This window comes from Bufo gargarizans, chromosome 2 (genome assembly GCF_014858855.1).
Source record: "Bufo gargarizans isolate SCDJY-AF-19 chromosome 2, ASM1485885v1, whole genome shotgun sequence".
Taxonomy (NCBI): Eukaryota; Metazoa; Chordata; class Amphibia; order Anura; family Bufonidae; genus Bufo; species Bufo gargarizans.
Window position 1 is genome coordinate 69,448,677 of NC_058081.1, and position 22,644 is coordinate 69,471,320.

Consider the following 22,644-nt stretch of genomic DNA (forward strand, 5'->3'; position numbering starts at 1 on the left):
TAGAGAACAAAACGTTCTGGACATTGAGACAGATTTATCATTAAAATACACCACTGCGTGAAAAAGTCACAAACTGCACGCTTGCAATTTTTTAAACACCACCTGTGCAAACATTTTTGTGCAAATAGCATTTCCCCACATTCCTCGCCGTTTTTCCGAAAATAGGGAATGGTAAGGGCGGAGATAGTGAGGGGCCAGTTGCCCCGTCACATTATAACATTTAGGTCTCATGCACACGAATGTATTTTCTTTCCGTGTCCGTTCCATTTTTGTTGCGGATCGTATGCAGAACTATTAATTTCAATGGGTCCGCAAAAAAAACCCTGAAGTTTATCCGTGTGTATTTCGTTTCTGTATGTCCGTATTTCCGTTCCTCAAAAAAATAGGACATGTCCTATTATTGTCCGCATTACGGACAAGGATAGTACTGTTCTATTATAGAACAGCTGTCATCCGTATTTTCTGCGGTTTCTTTTTTTTTTGCAGACCACAAAATACATACGGTCGTGTGCATGAACCCTTATCATCAGTTTTCTTGGGTAGAAGAACACTGAAATCTACGCCAGTCAGGGGCCGGTATAGATGACAGTATAGGCGCCGGATGCTGTGCCTAATTTACGACCAGGTGTACGTCTCATTGTCTTTTTTCAACTTCGATATTCAAGTGACTGATAATCACGTTTACTCTGTGTAGGACCGTGGACATGTTCTTAAATGACTCCAGTCTGGCAAACTCTGAGATGCAACATGATGAAGAAGAACCACTGGTGAGACACGGAAAATAATTGTATGTTTATGTGCGTGTAAGGGGTGTCAGACCCTTAGGCCTCTTTCACACGGGCGTCCCGGTCCCATATTTGCTCCGGATGCATCCCGAGTGCATTGCAGTAAACCCGCGCGAGGGCGCACACAATTTCAGTCAGTTTTGACTGCGATTGCGTTGTTCAGTTTTTTCCACGTGAGTGCAATGCATTTTGCACGTGCGTAATAAAAACTGAATGTGGTACCCAGACCTGAACTTCTTCACTGAAGTTTGGGTTCGGTGTTGTGTAGATTTTATTATTTTCCCTTATAACATTATAAGGGAAAATAATAGCATTCTTATTACAGAATGCTTACTAAAATGTGCCTTGAGTGGTTAAAAAATAAAAAAGATGAACTGACCTCATCCACTTTATCGCGCAGCCGGCATCGTCTTCTTTCAGGACCTGCAAAAGGACCTTTGATGACGTAATCACACTTACCACGTGGTGAGCGTGGTGACATCAGCGCAGGTCCTTCTGAATGAAGATAGATGCGTTAAAATCACATTGAAGTGAATGGGTCCGGATTCAGTGCGGGTGCAATGCGTTCACCATTTATTTCAATGGGGCTGTGTATATGAGCGATGTTTTTCACGCATCACTTGTGCGTTGTGTGAAAATCGCAGCATGTTCTATATTCTGCGTTTTTCACGCAACGCAGGCCCCATAGAAATTAATAGGGCTGCATGAAAATCGCATAGCATCCGCAAGAAAGTGCGGATGAGATGCGATTTTCACGCATGGTTGTTAAGATGAGGGATGAGCGACCCGGGTCCCCATTTACTTTATTATTTTCCATTATAACATGGTTATAATGGAAAATAATAGCATTCTTTAATACAGAATGCAAAGTGAAATGTCACTTGAGGGATAAAAAATAAAAACATAACTCACCTCATCCACTTGATCGCGCAGCCGGGATCCTCTGCTTTGTTCTTCTTGAAGGACCTGCAAAAGGACCTTCGCTGACGTCATTGCGCTCACCATGTGGTGAGCGCGGTGACGTCAGCGCAGGTCCTGCTGAATGAAGATAGAAGGTCCTTCTATTATTTTCCATTATAACCATGTTGGAATGGAAAATAATAAAATCTACAGAACACCTAACCCAAACCCGAACTTCAGTGAAGAAGTCCAGGTTTGGGTCTGGGTACCACATTGAGTATTTTCTCACGCGCGTGAAAAACGCATTGCACTCGCGTGGAAAAAAATGAACATCGGAACACAATCGCAGACAAAACTGACTGCAATTGCGTGCCTACTCGTGCAGGTTTCCCGCAATGCACCCTGAACGCATCCGGCCCTCACCCGCGACACCCGTGTGAATGCGGCCTTACAAAACACATTTTTTTGGTCCTGAGTGGTAAGAGTGGCTCCCCAATGTAGGATGATGGGAAGAATCAGAAGGACAAGATTATATTCAGCTTTTTACTTGACTCACGTGGGATAACAAACGTATGGTTGAAAAAGAGAACCACCGCACACTCAGAGGTTATATGCAAAAAGTGGTTATTTGTTTTTGACAAGTCCTCCAAAGGAAGCAAAATTACATGGAACAATTGCCAATAATTAGAATATGACTGTTTTCTTGACGTTTCGGTCACAGACGGACCTTGGTCACAAGAGTCACTAAAAGAAAAAAGAACACATTAATGATAAGGGAGGAGAGTGGGATTCAAGTAGAGAGCAACAATGTGGAAAAACTGATGTGTAAGAGGAAAGATTAATGTGTAGGCGGAAACAATAATGGGTGTAGCCTGTATATGGGGTAGTGAGGCTATAGCCTATGTTGGAGCTACAATAGGATATCCTGAGCTAAAGTCTTGGATAGAACAATTGTAGTGTTCAGATACAGGTGTAAGGGACTTAACAGAATCTAAGGAGCACATAATGATACAGCATAGGGAATACATAGTAGTAGTACATAATGGTGAAGTAGAAAAACATGCAAAACAATAAAGCATTGAGATATGAGCAAGGTCAGAGATAAACCATATAATAGTGAATACGAAGTAACATAGGGTCTAAGGAGAAGCTGGTAATCAATAAGTCACCTTTGAGGAATATGCTGGCAATATATGCAGCGGACCGGACCGCAGGGGCAGTATGTGAGTGCATGGTGGGCTGATGGGGGTAGTAGTCGTACTCAGGGTTTTGCAGCTCCCTGGGTCGGCGTGCAGTGATGAAGAAGACAGCACTAAATCCTCCGGGGCACTGTCTATGGCAGGGAACACCAGCCGAGTGGAAGTTGAGGTGCCCTTGATGGTAATGGGTATGCTTAAGGTGCTTTGGTGGCTGGGCCCCTGTGTTCGTGACGCCAGCAACGTGAGGTGCAATTAGGAGATGATGTGGAATAAGAAGACCAATTTTCTTAACAAACTCCCAGTACTTTACTGAAGCGGATCCAAAAGTCATCAATGTATGCAAAATTCATTTACAGCAAGGCAGCTTTTACAGTGATTCAGATTAGTTCCCAGAAGTTGCATAAGGGCCAGTTTCCTATGACAATCAAACTTTCTCCCTTGTTTCTCCACGCTGGAGGGATGGACTATCTCTGCTGTACTGTATAATCATATACATATGTATCCTCTCTAGGAATACTATATTCTGACAGATGGCCTTTCTGTCCTTGGTTATGGTGGGCAGCTTGTAGCTTAGAATCTCTCCACCTAATCCAAAGGAGACTATAGCCTAATAAATGACAGTTAACTTCCTTTGTCAATATTCTCACTCCCTCTCTGAGTTGCCTGGTTCTTCTCTAATCTTTCCCCTCTATGGGCTGAGGCATGGAACTAACTCTGGAGTTTTGATAACTCTGCAAAATGTCTGCTGAGGTGCAGCTTTTCCTCAGACATTACACTCTCCTCCTTCTCCTCTGTACTGTGTGTAGGGCGGAGTCAGCACTGGGAGGCTTGTTAGAACCTCCCCCTCCCTATGCAACTTTATTGGAACTCATATACAAGCACAATTTACATGAAACACAATCACAGTATTAAGCAATGTGTTTCAGGACACTGCACCCCCCCCCCCCCCCCCCCCTGCTTTAATGTAAGTCATCCTCGGCGCAGTCGTGCCATGATGATGCATCACCTGAAAAATATAAAAAGAGCATGCATGAATATACACAGTACCATTGCCCCATTCTTGTGGTCTCTCTTCTTTGGCTATAAGAGAATTGGGTTAGGCATATACATCAGGAGCATTATTTCAGCTACACATGGTTACCAATTTTTAAGGGTTCTGCTTTTGCAGACGTTCTGCAAAACAGTCTTTCTGTTGCTTTTGGTGTGCATTCGCCATGCAGATCTGAACAATCTCTTGGGCATCAGCTAGGCATTTTTGATGTTCACTCACCCAATCTGTTTGTGGTAAAGGATTGATGGAATCTGGAACTTGTAGATCCAAGGTGAGATCTGCAAGTAATCTGCCTTGACGGCCAAACATAAGGTAATATGGGGTGTATCCAGTAGAACAATGGATGGTATTGTTGTAAAGATACATCAATTGAGGTAGTAGAGTTGGCCAATCAGTTTTTTTAGCAGGTGGTACAGCTCTCAATATTTCAATCAAGGTTTGGTTAATTTTCTCGAAAAGTCTGTTACCTTGAGGATGTTAAGCTGTTGTTCTCATCTTCTGACAATTGTGAAGTGAACATAGTTCATGAAAGAGCTGGGATTCAAAGGCAGATCCTTGGTCTGTGAGAATCTTTTCAGGGCATCCATAGGGCAACATGAAATTCTTCCAGAAAACATTTGCAGCTGTTTTGGCTGTCAAGTCTTTAACAGATACAGCTACTACAAATTTGGTGTAGTGATCAATTATTGTCATGGCGTACAGACGTGGACAAAATTGTTGGTACCCTTTGGTCAATGAAAGAAAAAGTCACAATGGTCACAGAAATAACTTTAATCTGACAAAAGTAATAATAAATTAAAATTCTATAAATGTTAACCAATGAAAGTCAGACATTGTTTTTCAACCATGCTTCAACAGAATTATGTAAAAAAATAAACTCATGAAACAGGCATGGACAAAAATGATGGTACCCCTAGAAAACACAGAACATAATGTGACCAAAGGGACATGTTAATTCAAGGTGTGTCCACTAATTAGCATCACAGGTGTCTACAACCTTGTAATCAGCCATTGGGCCTATATATATGGCTCCAGGTAATCACTGTGTTGTTTGGTGATATGGTGTGTACCACACTCGACATGGACCAGAGGAAGCAAAGGAAAGAGCTGTCTCAAGAGATCAGAAAGAAAATTATAGACAAGCATGTTAAAGGTAAAGGCTATAAGACCATCTCCAAGCAACTAGATGTTCCTGTGAGTACAGTTGCACATATTATTCATAAGTTTAAGATCCATGGGACTGTAGCCAACCTCCCTGGACGTGGCCGCAGGAGGAAAATTGATGACAAATCTAAGAGACGGATAATCCGAATGGTAACAAAAGAGCCTAGAAAGACTTCTAAAGAGATTCAAGGTGAACTTCATGCTCAAGGAACATCAGTGTCAGATCGCACCATCCGTCGTTGTTTGAGCCAAAGTGGACTACATGGGAGACGACCAAGGAGGACACCATTGTTGAAAACGAATCATAAAAAAGCAAGACTGGAATATGCCAAACTACATGTTGACAAGCCACAAAGCTTCTGGGAGAATGTCCTGTGGACAGATGAGACAAAAATCGAAGTTTTTGCCAAGGCACATCAGCTGTATGTTCACAGACGAAAAAATGAAGCATATCAAGAAAAGAACACTGTCCCTACTGTGAAACATGGAGGAGGCTCTGTTATGTTCTGGGGCTGCTTTGCTGCGTCTGGCACAGGGTGTCTTGAATCTGTGCAGGGTACAATGAAATCTCAAGACTATCAAGGAATTCTAGAGAGAAATGTACTAGCCAGTGTCAGAAAGCTTGGTCTCAGTCGCAGGTCATGGGTCTTGCAACAGGACAATGACCCAAAACACACCGCTAAAAACACCCAAGAATGGCTAAGAGGAAAAAATTGGACTATTCTAAAGTGGCCTTCTATGAGCCCTGACCTCAATCCTATTGAGCATCTTTGGAAGGAGCTGAAACATGCAGTCTGGAAAAGGCACCCTTCAAACCGGACACAACTGGAGCAGTTTGCTCATGAGGAGTGGGCCAAAATACCTGCTGAGAGGTGCAGATGTCTCATTGACAGTTACAGGAAGCGTTTGATTGCAGTGATTGCCTCAAAAGGTTGCGCAACAAAATATTAAGTTAGGGGTACCATCATTTTTGTCCATGCCTGTTTCATGAGTTTATTTTTTTACATAATTCTGTTGAAGCATGGTTGAAAAACAATGTCTGACTTTCATTGGTTAACATTTATAGAATTTTAATTTATTATTACTTTTGTCAGATTAAAGTTATTTCTGTGACCATTGTGACTTTTTCTTTCATTGACCAAAGGGTACCAACAATTTTGTCCACGTCTGTAGGTATATCCTGAGCGACTTGGTTTTAGCTTTACGTGATCAATGGCCACTATTTCTAAAGGCGTTCGGCTTACAATGGGATGTAATGGTGCTCTTTGGTCATATCTCAATATCTTATCTCATTCCAATCCAAGAAAATCTTCGGCAGATGGTAGCTTCTGTTTTTTGTACACCAAAGTGTCCTAACCTATCATGGTACATTTCGAGGACAATTCTGGCATCTCAGTGTGGTACTATAATTTGATGCAATTGATCATTGGTGACGGGACCTAGGGTTCTTCTTAACATTCTTCTGCATGAACAGTTGCTTTCTGTTTCTCCATAGCTTGAGTAGCTCTGGGTCTACATTCTTTCTGCGGATTCCTTCTGGTGTTCTTCCACTAGTGAAGAAATCTTGTAGCTCACCTAATACTCAACTTTCGGCTTGCAATTTTATCCACCTTTCTTTCTCAACTTGCGGTTCTGAATTTCTCTGCTGTTGGAAGTTGAGGACTTCTTTACCTTTGTCTTTGATGGTGATAACATCTTGTTGGGCAAAATGTTTGTAGAAAGCCAGCATCTCTACTTCTTCCCAAATGTCTTTCTGTTGAGTAGGGTCTTCTCTGGTAGGCAGACGGGATAAGTCATCTGCATTTTCATTTGACTCGCCTGCTCTGTACTTGACCACAAAGTTGTAGTTGGCAAGACGTGAGGCCCATATTTGTTCTAAAGCTCCTAACTTGGCTGTGTTGAGGTGCGCCAGCGGGTTGTTATCAGTATAGGCCACAAATTGTGTTGCTGCGAGGTAGTCTTGAAATTTTTCAGTGACAGCACACACAATTACGAGGAATTCCTGCTGAAGGAACTGTAGTTCTGGTCATTTCTCCTAGTACCTTTAAGAGATCTGCTGGCATAATCAATTACTCTCTCCTTACCTTCTTTCAGTTGAGACAGGACAGCTCCCAGGCCTTTCTTACTGGCATCAGTATAAAGATCGAATGGCTGTTGATAATCTGGATAGCCTAAGACAGGTGGTTCGGTCAACTTCTTCTTCAGGAGTTAGAAAGCGATATCTGTCTTCATTCCATTCAATTGCGGCTATCTTCTCTGGATCTGGCTTGACACCTTCAGAACTAACAACATGTCCCAGGTACTTGACGTCTGGTTTTACTAGGTAGCACTTAGAGGGTTTGATCTTGAGTCTGTGCTTTATGAGGACTTGAAAAACTTCTGCAAGATGTTTTAAGTGGTCTTCATATGATTTAGAGTAGATGATGACATCACCCAGGTATAGAAAGACAGTTTTTAAAGTTCTTGTGGCCTAAACAGCGTTCCATTATTCTTTGGAAAGTTCCAAGTGCATTGCAAAGTCCAAAGGACATGTAGTTAAATTTAAATAGGCCCATAGGGGTAGTAAATGCTGTTTTTTCACGGTCTTCAGGGGCCATGGGTACCTGCCAGTACCCATTGGTTAAATCCAGAGTTGAAAAGTAAGCTGAGGATCCTAATGCTGTCAAGGATTCCTTGATTCTTGGTAAAGTATAGGCATCCTTGTGGGTTATGCTGTTAATCTTCCTGTAGTCCACACAGAATCGAATATTGCCATCTTTCTTTCGGTCAAGGACTAGGGATGCAGCCCATGGACTATGGCTCTCTTTGATGATTTTTGAATCTTTCATCTCCTGGATCATCTTTTTTACAGATTGGTACATAGTTGGTGGTATAGCCTGGTGCCTTTCTTTGATTGGATGTTGTGAACTGGTAGGGATAGTGTGCTTGATTACACTGACCTCTCCATAATCTGAAGGAGGTTTACTGAAGGCTTGATGATGGTCCTTTACGACTTTTAGGACTCCTTCAATTTGTTCCTCAGGTGTAGAAGTATCTTCCACATTGAGTTATTTCCACCATAATATACACTCACCTAAAGAATTATTAGGAACACCTGTTCTATTTCTCATTAATGCGATTATCTAGTCAACCAATCACATGGCAGTTGCTTCAATGCATGTAGGGTTGTGGTCCTGGTCAAGACAATCTCCTGAACTCCAAACTGAATGTCAGAATGGGAAAGAAAGCTGGGCTACAACAGCAGAAGACCCCACCGGGTACCACTCATCTCCACTACAAATAGGAAAAAGAGGCTACAATTTGCACAAGCTCACCAAAATTGGACTGTTGAAGACCGGAAAAATTTTGCCTGGTCTGATGAGTCTCGATTTCTGTTGAGACATTCAAATGGTAGAGTCCGAATTTGGCGTAAACAGAATGAGAACATGTATCCATCATGCCTTATTACCACTATGCAGGCTGGTGGTCGTGGTGTAATGGTGTGGGGGATGTTTTCTGGGCACACTTTAGGCCCCATAGTGCCAATTGGCCATCTTTAAATGCCACGGGCTACCTGAGCATTGTTTCTGACCATGTCCATCCCTTTATGACCACCATGTACCCATCCTCTGATGGCTACTTTCAGCAGGATAATGCACCATGTCACAAAGCTCAAATCATTTCAAATTGGTTTCTTGAACATGACAATGAGTTCACTGTACTAAAATGGCCCCCACAGTCACCAGATCTCAACCCAGTAGAGCATCTTTGGGATGTGGTGGAAAAGGGAGCTTCGTGCCCTGGATGTGCATCCCTCAAATCTCCATCAACTGCAAGATGCTATCCTATCAATATGGGCCAACATTTCTAAAGAATGCTATCAGTACCTTGTTGAATCAATGCCACGTAGAATTAAGGCAGTTCTGAAGGCAAAAGGGGGTCCAAGTATGGTGTTCCTAATAATTCTTTAGGTGAGTGTATTTGGAGTATGATCTTGAGTATCCAGCTTCTGAGTAGACTGTTCAGTCGTAGCTGCAGGTACACTGATAACATCTTGAAAAGTGACTTGTAACAACTGAGCAACAGGGTAGTGTTTTGTCAAGGTTATACTGCTACTACTTAAGTTCAGGAGACGAATTGGCATTTATCTTGAGAAACTGTCACTAGGCTTCTTGCAACTCGGACTAGAGGATGTCCTCTAGGTTGATAGGTTCTACTAGGGCTTGGTAGTCTTTACCTTGAATTCCAAGAGCAGCTCGGCACCATAGGAGTGTTTAAGTATTGGGTTTCAGTATCACTGGTTGATGCGAGCACAGCAAATCTCTCTTTTCTCATAGCAAATTTCTGTTGTGTACACGGATGGTCTGTTGCATCACCTTTTTGGAGGCCGGTGAAGCGGTAGGCATCGACTTGTGTAAAGCTTCAAGCATTTCAGTATAAAAGTTCCTAAGGACGTTCATTGCTAGGACTACTGGAGGGTTGTTATCTTCCCTGACTTGCACAACGATGATACCTTGTTGGGGTAGTGTGGTTCCTCCCACTCGAAGGGTTGGCTACCAGTAGCCATGCACTGGCACAGGTTTGCCATTGCTGGCTATAATGCTCAGCCAGGTTTCGGGTGGCTGTGTCAGCTGTTGTGGTCCCAGTATTTCTCAAATGCAGTCTGTTGGATAGTTGTGACTTACACCCGGTGTCCAATAAGGCAATAAAGGGAACCCTATTGATTCGGAGAACCACTTCTGGACGGGGTCCTACATATCTGGGCATCCAGCTGGGATCTTATGGACCCACTGCTTTACATCCCGAGGGGCGGTCCTTGGCCTTGGGGGTTGACCTTTTTACTGCCAGCACATTATTTCTGTATTGCCTGGTTTGTGACAGTATCTACAAATGGGTCGCTTTTGCTCGTTAAAGCGGTCAGTGTGGCGTCTACCAGAGTTCCTGGGATGTCTCTTTATCATCAGGAGGGAAATGCTTCCTTGGTAATGGTGTCTCATCCTCCAGCAATAAGGATTTCTCCCACTGTTCCAGTTTTCAGCATACTTTCTCCAGACTTTTGGTTAGGAACTTGACTTGATCTGTCAAGGCAGCAACTGCATCAGGAATTGGAGCTTGGGCTTCCTGACTGACTATAGGGGGACATTTTGGAGATATAGCTGGCTTATTAACAGACATTTAGCAGGCCTAGCAGGCTATGGTTGTGGGTCTTTACCCAGAATACTGATAGCTAGCTCTTTGAAGTCTAGGAAGGTAGAAATGGGGTGCTGAGCAGCTAACATCTTTAACTGGCTCTTTAAGGTTTCTGTCCTAACACCTTCAATGAATTGTTCTTGATCCTCTGCTTCATGGGGGTCTACCTGTATAACAGCTTGCAGGGTTTCCTGTAAGAATAATGCAAAGTCTCAGAGTGACTCACTGGGCTGCTGTTTCTTGCTAAAGAATCTCATCTTGACTTCTGACACAGTCCTGGGTTCAAAAGTGGTGTAGAGTCTTTTAAATATCTGCTCCAGTGTTCTTTTCTCGGCCAGGATTTCACTTCTCTGAGGGCGGCTCCTTCCAATTGTGCAATGAGGATTTCCATTTGCTGTTCTGCTGACACAGGGTACAATCTGAATACAGACAAAAAAATGTTTTTAAATTCGCTTAAAGTATGAGCATCCCCAGCATATCTTGGGAACCAGGGTGCTCCTAGAAAATAAGGCATTGCTAAAGGCATCATGCTTGGTGCTGCAGCGGCTAGTGCTGCGCCGGAACTAGCTGCGGGTGCTGCAGGGAACCTGCTATGGTCAGGCTGCTCACTATCTCCTTGTTCAGACATGGCAGTGACAGTCTTTCAATATAATGCAGGTTAAATACAGTTTTATACACATTTTGCGTTGCTATGGGCAACCGTTACTTTGTAGGTGTCTGGCCCTTTAAGAGTCGCCGTGACAGCTTAATATAGAGGAGTATGGTGCTCTGTGAGGCAGATTTTCCCCAACTGCACTCACTCTGACATTCATGGATGAGTCCCAGGCTGCAGGGGAGCTGGAACTCCACTTTTTTTTCTTTCAAGGTCGAGCTGCTTTCACTTCCTCTATAGGTACAGCTGGTTTTTCTGTCCTTCTAGGAACTTGCACTCAAACGCTTTCGTTCCTATGTGGAGACAGGCCGTTTGTCTCCCTCAGTATATGGAGAACAAAAACAAGATGGCTGATTAACCCCTGTTTTACCAGCAGCAAATACATGCAATACAGTCACTTGTATGGGGTTTTTACAGAGGCTGTAAGCTTTAGCAGTGACCTGAGAGCACATATATATTATATACTGTATACTGTATCTGAGAGCACATGTATATTGTATATATACTAAGGCACAAAGGATTTGAATCCTTTTCGCGACCGCCAAAATTATGCTGCGGACCGAACCGCAGGGGCAGTATGTGAGTGCATGGTGGGCTGATGGGGGTAGTAGTCATACTCACGGTTTTGGAGCTCCCTGGGCCAGCGTGCAGTGATGAGGAAGACAGCACTGGGAACATCAGCCAGATGGAAGTTGAGGTGCCCTTGATGGTAATGGGTATGCTTAGGGTGCTTTGGTGGCTGGGCCCCTGTGTTCGTGATGCCAGCGCCGTGAGGTGCAATTAGGAGATGATGTAGAATAAGGAGACCAAGTTTCTTAATAAACTCCCAGTACTTTGCTGAAGCTGATCCAAAGGTCATCAATGTGCGCAAAAGTCATTTACAGCAAGGCAGCTTTTACAGTGATTCAGATTAGTTCCCAGAAGTTGCATAAGAGAAAGTTTTCTATGACAATCAATCTTTCTCCCTTATTTCTCCAGGCTGGAGGGATGGACTACCTCTGCTGTACTGTATAATCATATACTTCTGTATCCTCTCTAGGAATACTATATTCTGACAGGTGGCCTTTCTGTCCTTGGTTATGGTGGGCAGCTTGTAGCTTAGAATCTCTCCACCTAATGCAAATGAGAGCCTGATAAACTACAGTTACCTTCCTTTGCCAATATTCTCACTCCCTCTCTGAGTTGCCTGTTTCTTCTGTAATCTTTCCCCTCTATGGGCTGAGGCATGGAACTAACTGTGGAGTTTTGATAACTCTGCAAAATGGCTGCTGAGGTGCAGCTTTCCCTCAGACATTACACTCTCCTCCTTCTCCTCTGTACTGTGTGTAGGGCGGAGTCATTCCTGGGAGGCTTGTTAGAACCTCCCCCTCCCTATGCAACTTTATTGGAACTCATATACAAGCACAATTTACATGAAACACAATCACAGTATTAAGCAGTGTGTTTCAGGACACTGCATATATAAGCAACCTTATAAAAAATGGTAATAAGGAAAAGGGCTGGCAATCTATAGGTAATATGCTGGTAATATATAACCATATACATAGTAGTATTATAAAGAGTATATTGGTGGTTCAGGGTGTCACCTGGTGGAGTAGTAGGAGAGGGCAGCAGCCCCACTGCCGGCAGAGAAGGCTTAGGAGGCATACCAGGGGCTGGAAGGAGAGGTGGATAAGGTGTCCCCGTGGAACAGCGTGTGGGTGCTGCGGGCAGAGATGGAGGCATGTGCAAGTGAGAAGCCATGAGCGGCATCTATATGGCCGTGTTTAGGGCTGAAGCGTGCAAAATTTCGCAAGATCTCGCGAGATCTCGGGCGCTTCAGTGTGTGTAGCGGCATGGTGATCGCGAGATCCTGTGGAATCTTGCTGAAGGGAATGCGGCTATATAAGAAAAAGGAGGGAGAGTATGAAGTAGGGCAAAGTGTGGGCAATGTTATGTTAGTGTGTGAAGTGAATGTAAAACAAAGAAAATAGGGGGAGAAGGAGGGGATTATGTAATGGGTTAATGTGGTGTAATGAGAAGGAAGGGATTATGTAAATAAGTGAATGTGGTGAAATAAAAGGAGGGATTAATGAATGTGAAGGATATGAAAGTGAAATATGTAGTGGCATGTATGTGTGGTGCAATGTAGATGTGTAAGCATAGTGTGGGATGAGTATGTATGTGTGTGTGTGTATGTTGTGTGGGGAGGGGGAGTGGAATGAGTGTGTGTAGTGTGTGTGATGTGTGAGGAGAGAGAAGAGAAATAAGAAAAGAGAGAAGGGGGAAGGAGAAGGGGTGAAAGTAGGTTGCCGGTCTGGGGTGCATACTACCTTGGGAGGTCCCAGGAGAGGTCATTGAATCCCACCCTCTTTCCTTTGTGACCAAGGTCCGTCTGTGACCGAAACGTCAAGAAAACAGTCACATTCTAATTATTGGCAATTGTTCCATGTAATTTTGCTTCCTTTGGAGGACTTGTCAAAAATAAACAACCTCTTTTTGCATATAACCTCTGAGTGTGCGGTGGTTCTCTTTTTCATTTATGTTTGGATCATATCCACTCCACCGAAGCACCTCATCACTTGGACAGTAAGAGCAACCCCAAATGATCAAACTTATGGTTAAAACTGTCTAAGATAAGCAACAGTCTTGGTGGTTACAGTCTCTAAATGAGGTCACAGGCTTTGGGGACATACACATGACCGTGGTTTTGGTCTGCTTCCGAACCACATTTTTTTGAGGATCGGATGTGGACCCATTCACTTCAATGTGGCCGCAAAAAATTTAGAACATGTCCTATTCTTGTCTGTTTTGCAGACGAGGATAGGACATTTCTGGAGGAGAAAAAAATAAATGTCGGTAGGCTCTCAGCCGGTATCCATGTTTGGAGACCACAAAATGGCTACGTCTATGTGCCCTTAGTTAGAAGAACAGGACAGTTTGGTTCACCGTCTCTTTAGGTGGCAACAGACAAATCTGACAATGTCCAATTAAGAGGTAACATCTCACCCTCTCTCTGGTTTACGTGGCACTTAACTCGTGTCGAAACTCTGGCTCTGCTCTCTTCAGGGTCAGCAATGTACAGTAAATGGCTATACTCGAATTTATCACCACGATTTCCTTTCCACATGAGGTAGTATCACACAGTCTGCGCAGTCTCTTACAGGTGCTCCCTGGTTGCGGTATTTCTGACTCCACAGCCACTGCACACACTATTCTCAGTCGTGGCATCTCTTCCATGCGACACACAGTAGTACAGGCTGCAGAATGGCTGGTATTGTTACAGGCCCGTCTATTATACAGATCTTGACTAGGGATGAGCGAACTCGAACTGTATAGTTCGGGTTCGTACCGAATTTTGGGGTGTCCGTGACACGGACCCGAACCCGGACATTTTCGTAAAAGTCCGGGTTCGGGTTCGGTGTTCGTCGCTTTCTTGGCGCTTTTGTGACGCTTTCTTGGCGCTTTTTGAAAGGCTGCAAAGCAGCCAATCAACAAGCGTCATACTACTTGCCCCAAGAGGCCGTCACAGCCATGCCTACTATTGGCATGGCTGTGATTGGCCAGAGCACCATGTGACCCAGCCTCTATTTAAGCTGGAGTCACATAGCGCCGCCCGTCACTCTGCTCTGATTAGCGTAGGGAGAGGTTGCGGATGCGACAGTAGGGCGAGATTAGGCAGATTAACTCCTCCAAAGGACTTCACTTGATTAATCGATCGATCTGCAGCTGTGCATCATTGAGCTGCTGAAATTCAAATGCTCACTCACTGTTTTTAGGCTGCCCAGACCGTTTGTCAGTCACTTTTTTCTGGGGTGATCGGCGGCCATTTTGTGTCTTGTGCGGTGCTGCGACCAAGTGCATCCAAGCTGCGACCAAGTGCATTTAACCCTCAATGGTGTGGTTGTTTTTTGGCTAAAGCCTACATCAGGGTGAAGCTGTCACACCAAGTGCATTTAACCAGCAATAGTCTGTTCATTTTTTGGCCATATACTAAATCAGGGGCAAGCTGCGCCTGTCACCAAGTGCATTTAACCCTCAATGGTGTGGTTGTTTTTTGGCTAAAGCCTACATCAGGGTGAAGCTGTCACACCAAGTGCATTTAACCAGCAACAGTCTGTTTATTTTTTGGCCATATACTACATCAGGGGCAAGCTGCGCCCGTCACCAAGTGCATTTAACCCTCAGTAGTGTGGTTGGTCAAGCTGTGACACCAAGTGCATTTAACCAGCAATAGTCTGTTCATTTTTTGGCCATATACTACATCAGGGGCAAGCTGCGCCCGTCACCAAGTGCATTTAACCAGCAATAGTGTGGTTATTTTTTGGCCATATCCCAGTCTAATTCTGTCACTAAATCCATACCGGTCACCCAGCGCCTAAATACTAGGCCTCAAATTTATATCCCGCTAAATCTCTCGTTACCGCTGTCCTGTTGTGGCTGGGAAAGTTATTTAGTGTCCGTCAAAGCACATTTTTTGTTCTGGGTTGAAATACAATTCCCAATTTAGCAATTTCATAATTTAGTGGTTTCTGCTATATCAGAGCTATTTGAAATCTATCCCTAAAAGGGTATATAATATTCAAGGTGCACATTGGGTCATTCAGAATAACTTCACACACACCCGCTACTGTGTATTTCCAAGTCTAATTCTGTCACTAAACCCATACCTGTCACCCAGCGCCTAAATACTAGGCCTCAAATTTATATCCTGCTAAATCTCTCGTTACCGCTGTCCTGTTGTGGCTGGGAAAGTTATTTAGTGTCCGTCAAAGCACATTTTTTGTTCTGGGTTGAAATACAATTCCCAATTTAGCAATTTCATAATTTAGTGGTTTCTGCTATATCAGAGCTATTTGAAATCTATCCCTAAAAGGGTATATAATATTCAAGGTGCACATTGGGTCATTCAGAATAACTTCACACACACCCGCTACTGTGTATTTCCAAGTCTAATTCTGTCACTAAACCCATACCTGTCACCCAGCGCCTAAATACTAGGCCTCAAATTTATATCCCGCTAAATCTCTCGTTACCGCTGTCCTGTTGTGGCTGGGAAAGTTATTTAGTGTCCGTCAAAGCACATTTTTTGTTCTGGGTTGAAATACAATTCCCAATTTAGCAATTTCATAATTTAGTGGTTTCTGCTATATCAGAGCTATTTGAAATCTATCCCTAAAAGGGTATATAATATTCAAGGTGCACATTGGGTCATTCAGAATAACTTCACACACACCCGCTACTGTGTATTTCCAAGTCTAATTCTGTCACTAAACCCATACCTGTCACCCAGCGCCTAAATACTAGGCCTCAAATTTATATCCCGCTAAATCTCTCGTTACCGCTGTCCTGTTGTGGCTGGGAAAGTTATTTAGTGTCCGTCAAAGCACATTTTTTGTTCTGGGTTGAAATACAATTCCCAATTTAGCAATTTCATAATTTAGTGGTTTCTGCTATATCAGAGCTATTTGAAATCTATCCCTAAAAGGGTATATAATATTCAAGGTGCACATAGGGTCATTCAGAATAACTTCACACACACCCGCTACTGTGTATTTCCAAGTCTAATTCTGTCACTAAACCCATACCTGTCACCCAGCGCCTAAATACTAGGCCTCAAATTTATATCCTGCTAAATCTCTCGTTACCGCTGTCCTGTTGTGGCTGGGAAAGTTATTTAGTGTCCGTCAAAGCACATTTTTTGTTCTGGGTTGAAATACAATTCCCAATTTAGCAATTTCATAATTTAGTGGTTTCTGCTATATCAGAGCTATTTGAAATCTATCCCTAAAAGGGTATATAATATTCAAGGTGCACATTGGGTCATTCAGAATAACTTCACACACACCCGCTACTGTGTATTTCCAAGTCTAATTCTGTCACTAAACCCATACCTGTCACCCAGCGCCTAAATACTAGGCCTCAAATTTATATCCCGCTAAATCTCTCGTTACCGCTGTCCTGTTGTGGCTGGGAAAGTTATTTAGTGTCCGTCAAAGCACATTTTTTGTTCTGGGTTGAAATACAATTCCCAATTTAGCAATTTCATAATTTAGTGGTTTCTGCTATATCAGAGCTATTTGAAATCTATCCCTAAAAGGGTATATAATATTCAAGGTGCACATTGGGTCATTCAGAATAACTTCACACACACCCGCTACTGTGTATTTCCAAGTCTAATTCTGTCACTAAACCCATACCTGTCACCCAGCGCCTAAATACTAGGCCTCAAATTTATATCCCGCTAAATCTCTCGTTACCGCTGTCCTGTTGTGGCTGGGAAAGTTATTTAGTGTCCGTCAAAGCACATTTTTTGTTCTGGGTTGAAATACAATTCCCAATTTAGCAATTTCATAATTTAGTGGTTTCTGCTATATCAGAGCTATTTGAAATCTATCCCTAAAAGGGTATATAATATTCAAGGTGCACATTGGGTCATTCAGAATAACTTCACACACACCCGCTACTGTGTATTTCCAAGTCTAATTCTGTCACTAAACCCATACCTGTCACCCAGCGCCTAAATACTAGGCCTCAAATTTATATCCCGCTAAATCTCTCGTTACCGCTGTCCTGTTGTGGCTGGGAAAGTTATTTAGTGTCTGTCAAAGCACATTTTTTGTTCTGGGTTGAAATACAATTCCCAATTTAGCAATTTCATAATTTAGTGGTTTCTGCTATATCAGAGCTATTTGAAATCTATCCCTAAAAGGGTATATAATATTCAAGGTGCACATTGGGTCATTCAGAATAACTTCACACACACCCGCTACTGTGTATTTCCAAGTCTAATTCTGTCACTAAACCCATACCTGTCACCCAGCGCCTAAATACTAGGCCTCAAATTTATATCCCGCTAAATCTCTCGTTACCGCTGTCCTGTTGTGGCTGGGAAAGTTATTTAGTGTCCGTCAAAGCACATTTTTTGTTCTGGGTTGAAATACAATTCCCAATTTAGCAATTTAAAAATTTAGTGGTTTCTGCTGTATCAGAGCTATTTGAAATCTATCCCTAAAAGGGTATATAATATTCAAGGTGCACATAGGGTCATTCAGAATAACTTCACACACACGCTACTGTGCATTTCCAAGTCTAATTCTGTTAGTAAACCCATACCGGTCACCCAGCGCCTAAATACTAGGCCTCAAATTTATATCCCGCTGAATTTGAATACAATACATTGGGCCAAATAATATTTTTGTTGTTGTGGTGAACCATAACAATGGGAAAAACATCTAGTAAGGGACGCGGACGTGGACATGGTCGTGGTGGTGTTAGTGGACCCTCTGGTGCTGGGAGAGGACGTGGCCGTTCTGCCACATCCACACGTCCTAGTGTACCAACTACCTCAGGTCCCAGTAGCCGCCAGAATTTACAGCGATATATGGTGGGGCCCAATGCCGTTCTAAGGATGGTAAGGCCTGAGCAGGTACAGGCATTAGTCAATTGGGTGGCCGACAGTGGATCCAGCACGTTCACATTATCTCCCACCCAGTCTTCTGCAGAAAGCGCACAGATGGCGCCTGAAAACCAACCCCATCAGTCTGTCACATCACCCCCATGCATACCAGGGAAACTGTCTCAGCCTCAAGTTATGCAGCAGTCTCTTATGCTGTTTGAAGACTCCGCTGGCAGGGTTTCCCAAGGGCATCCACCTAGCCCTTCCCCAGCGGTGAAAGATATAGAATGCACTGACGCACAACCACTTATGTTTCCTGATGATGAGGACATGGGAATACCACCTCAGCATGTCTCTGATGATGACGAAACACAGGTGCCAACTGCTGCGTCTTTCTGCAGTGTGCAGACTGAACAGGAGGTCAGGGATCAAGACTGGGTGGAAGACGATGCAGGGGATGATGAGGTCCTAGACCCCACATGGAATGAAGGTCGTGCCACTGACTTTCACAGTTCGGAGGAAGAGGCAGTGGTGAGACCGAGCCAACAGCGTAGCAAAAGAGGGAGCAGTGGGCAAAAGCAGAACACCCGCCGCCAAGAGACTCCGCCTGCTACTGCCCGCCGCCATCTGGGACCGAGCACCCCAAAGGCAGCTTCAAGGAGTTCCCTGGCATGGCACTTCTTCGAACAATGTGCTGACGACAAGACCCGAGTGGTTTGCACGCTGTGCCATCAGAGCCTTAAGCGAGGCATTAACGTTCTGAACCTGAGCACAACCTGCATGACCAGGCACCTGCATGCAAAGCATGAACTGCAGTGGAGTAAACACCTTAAAACCAAGGAAGTCACTCAGGCTCCCCCTGCTACCTCTTCTGCTGCTGCCGCCTCGGCCTCTTCTGCTGCTGCCGCCTCGGCCTCTTCCTCCGCCTCTGGAGGAACGTTGGCACCTGCCGCCCAGCAAACAGGGGATGTACCACCAACACCACCACCACCACCTCCGTCACCAAGCGTCTCAACCATGTCACACGGCAGCGTTCAGCTCTCCATCTCACAAACATTTGAGAGAAAGCGTAAATTCCCACCTAGCCACCCTCGATCCCTGGCCCTGAATGCCAGCATTTCTAAACTACTGGCCTATGAAATGCTGTCATTTAGGCTGGTGGACACAGACAGCTTCAAACAGCTCATGTCGCTTGCTGTCCCACAGTATGTTGTTCCCAGCCGCCACTACTTCTCCAAGAGAGCCGTGCCTTCCCTGCACAACCAAGTATCCGATAAAATCAAGTGTGCACTGCGCAACGCCATCTGTGGCAAGGTCCACCTAACCACAGATACGTGGACCAGTAAGCACGGCCAGGGACGCTATATCTCCCTAACTGCACACTGGGTAAATGTAGTGGCAGCTGGGCCCCAGGCGGAGAGCTGTTTGGCGCACGTCCTTCCGCCGCCAAGGATCGCAGGGCAACATTCTTTGCCTCCTGTTGCCACCTCCTCCTTCTCGGCTTCCTCCTCCTCTTCTTCCACCTGCTCATCCAGTCAGCCACACACCTTCACCACCAACTTCAGCACAGCCCGGGGTAAACGTCAGCAGGCCATTCTGAAACTCATATGTTTGGGGGACAGGCCCCACACCGCACAGGAGTTGTGGCGGGGTATAGAACAACAGACCGACGAGTGGTTGCTGCCGGTGAGCCTCAAGCCCGGCCTGGTGGTGTGCGATAATGGGCGAAATCTCGTTGCAGCTCTGGGACTAGCCAATTTGACGCACATCCCTTGCTTGGCGCATGTGCTGAATTTGGTGGTGCAGAAGTTCATTCACAACTACCCCGACATGTCAGAGCTGCTGCATAAAGTGCGGGCCGTCTGTTCGCGCTTCCGGCGTTCACATCCTGCTGCTGCTCGCCTGTCTGCGCTACAGCTTAACTTCGGCCTTCCCGCTCACCGCCTCATATGCGACGTGCCCACCAGGTGGAACTCCACCTTGCACATGCTGGACAGACTGTGCGAGCAGCAGCAGGCCATAGTGGAGTTTCAGCTGCAGCACGCACGGGTCAGTCGCACTACAGAACAGCACCACTTCACCACCAATGACTGGGCCTCCATGCGAGACCTGTGTGCCCTGTTGCGCTGTTTCGAGTACTCCACCAACATGGCCAGTGGCGATGACGCCATTATCAGCGTTACAATACCACTTCTATGTCTCCTTGAGAAAACACTTAGGGCGATGATGCAAGAGGAGGTGGCCCAGGAGGAGGAGGAGGAGGAGGAGGAGGAAGAGGGGTCATTTTTAGCACTTTCAGGCCAGTCTCTTCGAAGTGACTCAGAGGGAGGTTTTTGGCAACAGCAGAGGCCAGGTACAAATGTGGCCAGACAGGGCCCACTACTGGAGGACGAGGAGGACGAGGATGAGGAGGAGGTGGAGGAGGATGAGGATGAAGCATGGTCACAGCGGGGTGGCACCCAACGCAGCTCGGGTCCATCACTGGTGCGTGGCTGGGGGGAAAGGCAGGACGATGACGATACGCCTCCCACAGAGGACAGCTTGTCCTTACCCCTGGGCAGCCTGGCACACATGAGCGACTACATGCTGCAGTGCCTGCGCAACGACAGCAGAGTTGCCCACATTTTAACCTGTGCGGACTACTGGGTTGCCACCCTGCTGGATCCACGCTACAAAGACAATGTGCCCACCTTACTTCCTGCACTGGAGCGTGATAGGAAGATGCGCGAGTACAAGCGCACGTTGGTAGACGCGCTACTGAGAGCATTCCCAAATGTCACAGGGGAACAAGTGGAAGCCCAAGGCCAAGGCAGAGGAGGAGCAAGAGGTCGCCGAGGCAGCTGTGTCAATGCCAGCTCCTTTGAGGGCAGGGTTAGCATGGCAGAGATGTGGAAAACTTTTGTCAACACGCCACAGCTAACTGCACCACCACCTGATACGCAACGTGTTAGCAGGAGGCAACATTTCACTAACATGGTGGAACAGTACGTGTGCACACCCCTCCACGTACTGACTGATGGTTCGGCCCCATTCAACTTCTGGGTCTCTAAATTGTCCACGTGGCCAGAGCTAGCCTTTTATGCCTTGGAGGTGCTGGCCTGCCCGGCGGCCAGCGTTTTGTCTGAACGTGTATTCAGCACGGCAGGGGGCGTCATTACAGACAAACGCAGCCGCCTGTCTACAGCCAATGTGGACAAGCTGACGTTCATAAAAATGAACCAGGCATGGATCCCACAGGATCTGTCCGTCCCTTGTCCAGATTAGACATTAACTACCTCCCCTTAACCATATATTATTGGACTCCAGGGCACTTCCTCATTCAATCCTATTTTATTTTCATTTTACCATTATATTGCGAGGCTACCCAAAGTTGAATGAACCTCTCCTGTGTCTGGGTGCCGGGGCCTAAATATATGCCAATGGACTGTTCCAATGTTGGGTGACGTGAAGCCTGATTCTCTGCTATGACATGCAGACTGATTCTCTGCTGACATGAAGCCAGATTCTCTGTTACGGGACCTCTCTCCTCTGCCTGTGTGTGTGCTGGGCCTAAATATATGCCAATGGACTGTTGCAGTGGTGGCTGACGTGAAGCCTCATTCTCTGCTATGACATGTAGACTAATTCTCTGCTGACATGAAGACAGATTCTCTGTTACGGGACCTCTCTCCTCTGCCTGTGTGTGTGCTGGGCCTAAATATATGCCAATGGACTGTTGCAGTGGTGGCTGACGTGAAGCCTCATTCTCTGCTATGACATGCAGACTAATTCTCTGCTGACATGAAGACAGATTCTCTGTTACGGGACCTCTCTCCTCTGCCTGTGTGCTGGGCCTAAATATATGCCAATGGACTGTTGCAGTGGTGGCTGACGTGAAGCCTCATTCTCTGCTATGACATGCAGACTGATTCTCTGCTGACATGAAGCCAGATTGTCTGTTACGGGACCTCTCTCCTCTGCCTGTGTGTGTGCTGGGCCTAAATATATGCCAATGGACTGTTGCAGTGGTGGCTGACGTGAAGCCTCATTCTCTGCTATGACATGCAGACTGATTCTCTGCTGACATGAAGCCAGATTGTCTGTTACAGGACCTCTCTCCTCTGCCTGTGTGCTGGGCCTAAATATATGCCAATGGACTGTTGCAGTGGTGGCTGACGTGAAGCCTCATTCTCTGCTATGACATGCAGACTGATTCTCTGCTGACATGAAGCCAGATTCTCTGTTACGGGACCTCCCTCCTCTGCCTGGGTGCTGGGCCTAAATATATGCCAATGGACTGTTGCAGTGGTGGCTGACGTGAAGCCTCATTCTCTGCTATGACATGCAGACTGATTCTCTGCTGACAT

General features: G+C 45.3%; 1 protein-coding gene across 4 annotated transcripts in view; it reads left to right on the forward strand.

The window, feature by feature from the left end:
- Positions 1–22,644, forward strand: part of LOC122927365 (GEM interacting protein) — an 88,110-nt gene that overhangs the window by 12,593 nt on the left and 52,873 nt on the right. For all 4 annotated transcript variants that reach the window (XM_044279149.1, XM_044279150.1, XM_044279152.1 and 1 more), the window contains one exon: positions 695–767. In XM_044279149.1, the coding sequence (XP_044135084.1) occupies positions 695–767 (73 nt within the window). The remainder of the gene's footprint in view (positions 1–694; positions 768–22,644) is intronic.